A 6499-nucleotide genomic window follows, 5' to 3' on the forward strand; every position below is an offset into this window, starting at 1 on the left:
TCTTAGAATTTTTCATCTAAGCAAATGGGTACAAGTTAACAGAGTGCCTAAAGATACAATTTAAAATGGTCTTTGTCAAGTTGTCTGTTGCATGTAGACACAACACTGGTTCATCCGTTGAGTTAGTTGCTTTTTTATGCTTGACTGATTTATAGGCCAGTGTTAAGTGGCTTAAAAACAAACACCAAACAAAGAAGAAATCCTCTGGACATGTTCAGTTATTCAAGGATTGCACTGAAAATGAATGAAGAACAACAAGTGTCCAAAAAGAGATACTGTGAAAAAGCTTCAAAAAACCTGTAGATCTATCTCTCAAAAGCACTTTAAAAATAACAAGAGAGTCTGGATCCTTTGAAGTGAAACATAAAGACACGGGAAGTGCATTGAGAGTTTTACACAAAACTCCAGGATGAGAATTATTTTTAACCATGAATCATGCAAAGACATTCAAGCAGAGTCTGTTATTATTCTAAATATATTGTGTCCAGTACTCCCTCACATATTATCATTGGACCAATAGAAACTCTCATCCAACTGTGACACATAACATCAATCTGTCACGAATTTCCTCACTTCTCTCAGGGTGCAAATAATCATCCCTCATAAACAGACTTATTAGCCAGCTTGCTATCTGGAAAACATTAAAAAGTATTAGTCAGTGACCCAGAGCCCAGGCTAGATAAATCAGTGTTTGGATTATCAGGAGAGCATTGGAATGCTTCTCTCCTGTAAGTGATCCCTGGCCCGAGAAAGTTGGAGCGCTACCTGCTCGACACTTAACAAATATTGAATATATGCCTAATTAAACATGAGAGGTACTAATTGGTGCTGACTGAGTGTGAAACATCATGAATGGTGTGGCTGTTCAAGCAGACTTTGTTTCTTTCTGCCAACATTTGGACATCAGTGTCTATTTAATAACAGAGGAAGGCACTTTTTAATAAGGAGGCAAAAACTGTATAGATTTTCAATTCTCACACTTCAGACCAACATTTTACTTTGACTAACCTTTTACAAATCAACACTAGATAACTGGATATGTACCAGTTAAAAGGCTTACAAAAATGGCATTTTTTGACATATTACAACTTAAGCTCTGGACATGTCATGAGGGAGATTGTGCGCTGGACCTACGGAGCAGCCTGTACAGTTTGCCCTGAGTGTATCTTGAAGTCAGCCGGCCCCCTGCAGCTTCACTGATCACCTCTGTGGACAGATGGGCTAGACACTGAGTCAGTTTCACAAGGCCCACCAGCAGAGCTCCACCGCCCAGAAGTATACAGGGCCACAGCAGTGCAAATAGGACCATCTGCAAAGTGTACTTCCTGCGTAAGATGGCGTGGTTGGGGTACCTCGTCTGATCAGTTAAACATGCGGTGTTGTTCCCGAGCAGACTGTCCAGGCTGCCGTTCACTTTCTGGACTTGATCCTGAAGTGCTTTTCTGTCCATTTGGCATTTGGGCATGTAGAAACACTGAGAGAGAAAAAGATAAGATTCAAGTGTAATTTTTTATCAAGTGACCTACCCCTTACAGTTGGCAGGACTGATTGCAATCAGTGCGACGAGCTGCAAGGGTCTTTTTTTTGGTGTCTGTTAAAAAAAGCAAAGGGAATTTACAAGCCTCCGTTTTCTGCACCGGTGCCGAAAAATACTTCATAGCATCTCTCTGAATGGAGCAGAAGTGCAGTGTGAGAGCATCTCCTAATAATATCTACTGGCTTATTCACAAGGGCACAGGCATTAAAAGTGTTGCTGCTTTTCCATCCTGTCAGCTACTTCAGCCTTCATCGCTTTCTCACATGCATTCCCAGGTCCATGCTTAGATGGATAATAAAACACCTGAGAATTAAAATTAAGAATTACTAAACAAAGTAATCTTACATGCTGTGCTATATAGATATAAAGACCTAATATTCAGATTTAATGCTCCAGAGCTGATGTCCTCCTCCTGAGCAGTTCATGTAACAATTCCTAAAACCTGGAATTTTGTGTTTTAAATCCACACCTCGGTCGCGAGGAGAACAGAATCCTCATTTAAGTGGAGCACGGCCTCCTCGGTGGAGCCATTGAAGTAAACCGTCACCGTCGCCTTGAGGCACGGCACTGTGCTCACACCTCTGCAGTCCACCCACTCCTCCAGTATCTCACTCTTCTGCAGCACACAGCTGGCATTACCATCATCCCAGCCACTGGAAGACAACCAGCAGGGAAGCTTCAGAGAAGCCTTCAGACTTACATAATTCACATGCACACCTCAATGGCACTAATTAAAACAGCTGCATAAAAGGATTGCTACTGCAATTTGTAGTTGCAAAATTAGTGTGGGATAGACTGACCCATCAACTTTTCCACAGGAGCAGGGTTCCTGCCCAAGTTTTTATAATTTCTTACTTCGTCTGTGTGGTTTAGTGCAGTTAGCCAATATTTAGCATGTTAACAGCTAAATTAAGATCCTGAACATGGAAACTTTAGACTTGCTCAGCATCGTCTGTCATTGGTCTGTCGGTCATTGTCCATTGTTGTGCTGAATTCTTCTGGGAACTCTCAGACAGGCAAGAAAAACTACTGGAATAAAAATCCCATGCAGGAATACAGAGCATAAGCATCATCAGTGATTCCTGTTATACCGGCTTTGTTATTCTAACAGGAGATTATGTGACACAACTGATGGTGAATGCCAATAAAACTTGTAAAAGCTATTGCAGGAGAATAGGGTGCAACAACAATCACATGTCATGTGTTTTTAAGTGCCTTTTATCAGTTTGTTGCGGAGAAATCGTTCAAAATGATTAAGAAAGCTCAGCAGAAGGAAAAATATACACCAGCTGTCACAGGGCAAGAGGCAGGTCACCACTCTATCTCAGGACTAACACGCAGAGAGACAGGCAACCACTCACACTCGCATTCACTCTTAACACACACGTCTTTGGACGCACAGACACGGGGAGAACAAGCCTTCAGTGAGGGGATGCATTTTTAACTGAGCCTGGAAACGAGACAACACTCCCCAGTGTACCTGTTAACAAAGGGTTTGATCATTGTGATGCCGACTACAAAGAACATGAACACAGAGAAGGCCATCATGGTGCAGCCCAGCAGGATGGCGCGGTCCTCCCCGACGCTTGCACCTGGCACCTGTGTCCGAATCCCCTGCTCTCCGTGCCCATCAGCTCCTCGGCTTCGATCGCGGTCCTGAGCCACCATAGTGTGGCAGAATTCCCCGGGCCTCACACACACAGACACACACACATACAGGGATTTAATTCAGAAGTGATTCAAACTTAAATGATTTCACGTTTGGTTAATTTTACACTCTTTAAAACAATAAATGACTTACATACAAAATGTAGTTAAAGTAATGTAAGTGATAAAAATGAAATGAAATACAACAAAATGTGATCAAAACTTCAAAAAATGAACCATGCTAGCAGCTCTGTTTGAAAATACGGGTGGTTCGAGCTAAACGCCACTTAGCATGGTAGCATGCCATTGTACCACTTGCTAATTAGCAATAAACAGGAAGCGCAGCAGAGGCTCATGGGAAGGTCATTAGTTTAGGAACTAGCTTATTTAGCTAGACATGAACACTGTAAGAAAAAAACACTGCCCATAAACAATAAATCAGTGATTAGAGGTCAAGCTGGAGGAATCATTTTAATTAGTCCTGTGTTAATAATGTGGGCCTTAGTATTTCCTTTAATCGGCAGTTTGTTAGCTGCACCTGTTCGCTGCTTGTTCATGCCTATCACACAGCAGCAAGCAATGCATCTAGCCATATAAACATAGGCTAGCCAGACTGCTGTGAGATGAAAAACAACAGTATCTCAAATAACCACTCGTTACACCAAATGTAAGCAGAAGATCAGGACAGGTTGAATCTTGACGCAGATTTGTTACAGCAACAGCAGAAGACAACACTGGGTGCTGCTCCTGTCATCTAAGAGCAGGAAACTGAGGCTACATTACAATGGGAAAACAGAAGACTGGGAAAATGTTGCCTGGTCTGATAAGACTTGATTTTTGCTGCAACATTTAGATGGTTGGATCAGAATTTGGTATAAATAACACAAAAGCATGGATCTAGCCTGCCTTGTGTCAACAGTTCAGCTTCATGGGATATTTTGTTAACACAGTTTTGCTACTGACCACATCCATCCCTTTATGCCCACAGTGTCCCCGTCTTCTGATGGCTCCTTCTAGCAGGATAATGCACCGTGTCAGAAAACTCAAATCAGCTCAAACTGGTTTCTTGAACATTGCAGTGCACCTTTGGGATGCAGTGGAATGGGAGATTCTCATCATGGATGTGCAGCTGACAAACTGTGCGATGAACTAAAATCTCTGAGGAATGCTTCCTGCACCTTGTTGAATCTGTGCCATGAGGAATTAAAACGAAAGAAGACAAAAGTGGGGCTGATCTGGTACTAGCAACGTGTAGCAAGTGGCTGGTGAGTGTATACAGGTTATTTCTGATATATCATTCCCCTTCAAGCCATACATTTAGAAATACTCTGTGCTGTGCATGTGCTGTAATCTCACACATGCATATATGTTGAATCATTTTTTCTAAAATCTTGACTAGTCCTTTGTTTACAACAGTGCATATCTGTTACAGACTGCTGCAGTTGTTTGTATATTTATACAATATTTCTTTTTAACCGACACCATTAACAGACCAGCAGGATGTCATGAAACTTACTGGTTTTGTAACCTGTTGGAGGCAGGACAGGATACAAAATATAGGCTTTTTTTTCAACTTTACAAACAGAAGATGTACATTTTCCAGGCTTATAGTAGTAATCATATGCCCAATCAGTGGAATGCAGTATGAACTGACTGATGTCACCACAAACTGGTTTTTATACATACCCAGTGAGCACCTATAGCGTGTATAATGTGAAGCTCTGTTTAAATTCAGCCGTGCTTTTCCTTCATAATGAACCCAAAAGTGTTGCTGCCTGGCCCAGTCGATTGCCGGCTCTTACCGTGTCTGCCGCCTGCGAGCACCGTGCAGGTTAATGTTAATGGGGATGCTGGATGACCTCCGGGGAGAATCTGTGTTCAACCACATGCCCACTCCTATCTGAGCTACCTCCTGTACAGTATATCCACCTAACAAGCTCCTCTCTATCTGAAAGTCAAATGTCCTTCTGCCAGCAGCTGATCATTTCATATCTCCAACAGGCTCCGGGGCACTGCTGTGACTGGCTGAGTGGACTCGATATCAGTTTAGTCACCGGGGAACTTCCTGTTGTTTACCAAGGCTCAAAGGTGAGTGCAAAAACACCTTCCACCCTCATATGTGTTTCTATAGAAACCACCACAGGTAAGGCAGGTAGGATGCTAATGGCCTCTCAGCGGGCCTGTGACACTCAGCAGCAGCCGTTTGTCACGGAAAAGCCGAGCCGGATGAATCCCTCCTTGATTACCGTTTCCACAGAATGAAACACACGCAGTGACGCTACACTGGTGAGTACACATGCTCTATGAAATCATTTTTCATCAAAAAAATTACAGAAAGGTCAACACTATGGCCAAAAAATGCACGCATACATATATAGTAGATTCCTACCCAAATACATGAGTCCTGCGACTTTTCATCACTGCAGGGGCCTGGTGAGCTCGAAACCTCTCAGATTGTCTGGACGTTATTTGGCATGAGCACATGATGCTGAGCGAGTTTATATCTGCTATTCAAACAATCAAATGTTTTGTATTATTCATGGGTTGCTGAAAAACATATGGCGGTATTAACTTGGTGACAGTTCTGTTTAATACAGCGAGCCCAAGGCTAGGAACACCACAGCAGCTTGAAAAAAGGAGCTACAGCTCAACACAACAGACAGCAGTGTCATACCTAATTTATTCAGTATTGAATACATTGCAGCGTTAAGCTGAATAGTTTCCTCCGTTGCCCGCTCTGCTGTTAAAGCTCCATAAGATATAGTCCTTGTTTATCTGATGTATTTCATTATTTTTTGTTTTATCACTGTGTGATTTATTGTGTTTTTGAACAGCTAAATTTAGCCCCATGCTTGTAAAAAGCACAATTCCTATTTAAAGACCTGTGCAAAAGACTCAAACCACCCCTTATTTCTTTATATTGTGCTATAGAAATAGGAAACAGGTGCAGGGATTTATTGAAGCATGTGCAAACATGCATGGAAACACACAGTATGTGAGGCAAAAACAGAGTTTGTACAATTCTAACAAACATGAACGGCAATAATTGGTGTGACTTTATTCTTCTACTTAGCCTGAACTCTCTGTCTAAGAGAGTTCAGGCTAAGTAGTCTTCAGGAATAGTTCTTCAAGCTTCTTGAAGAACATTTAAAGCTCTTCTTTGGATGTTTGCTGCCTTTTTTCTTCTGTTCTTTGTCAACACCATCCCACACTGCTTGTTGAGGTCCAAGCTCTGGGGAGGCCAATTCATGACTGGTAGTGTTTCACTGTGTGTTTACTGCATTGGCAGTGTGTTTGGGATCATTGTCATGCTAA

General features: G+C 42.1%; 1 protein-coding gene across 1 annotated transcript; it reads right to left on the reverse strand.

Moving 5' to 3' along the window:
- Positions 1-648: 648 nt before the first annotated feature.
- On the reverse strand, positions 649-3467 carry LOC102305847 (calcium-activated potassium channel subunit beta-3). Its single transcript, XM_014339012.2, has 4 exons — positions 3339-3467; positions 3018-3227; positions 2007-2190; positions 649-1474 (listed from the first exon to the last, which is right to left on the reverse strand). Coding segments are annotated over exons 1-4 (765 nt in total). The 5' UTR covers positions 3341-3467; the 3' UTR covers positions 649-1105.
- Between the last annotated feature and the right edge of the window lie 3032 nt (positions 3468-6499).

The sequence above is a fragment of the Haplochromis burtoni genome, unplaced genomic scaffold (genome assembly GCF_018398535.1).
Source record: "Haplochromis burtoni strain Fernald_Lab_line unplaced genomic scaffold, NCSU_Asbu1 Contig_257, whole genome shotgun sequence".
Classification (NCBI taxonomy): Eukaryota; Metazoa; Chordata; class Actinopteri; order Cichliformes; family Cichlidae; genus Haplochromis; species Haplochromis burtoni.

Coding starts and splice junctions, on each gene's coding strand:
- LOC102305847 (XM_014339012.2), bottom strand. Junction 2,191..3,017: donor ATCAAACCCTTTGTTAACAG/GTACACTGGGGA, acceptor GTTGTCTTCCAG/TGGCTGGGATGATGGTAATG. Junction 1,475..2,006: donor CTGTTCTCCTCGCGACCGAG/GTGTGGATTTAA, acceptor TTTCTCTCTCAG/TGTTTCTACATGCCCAAATG.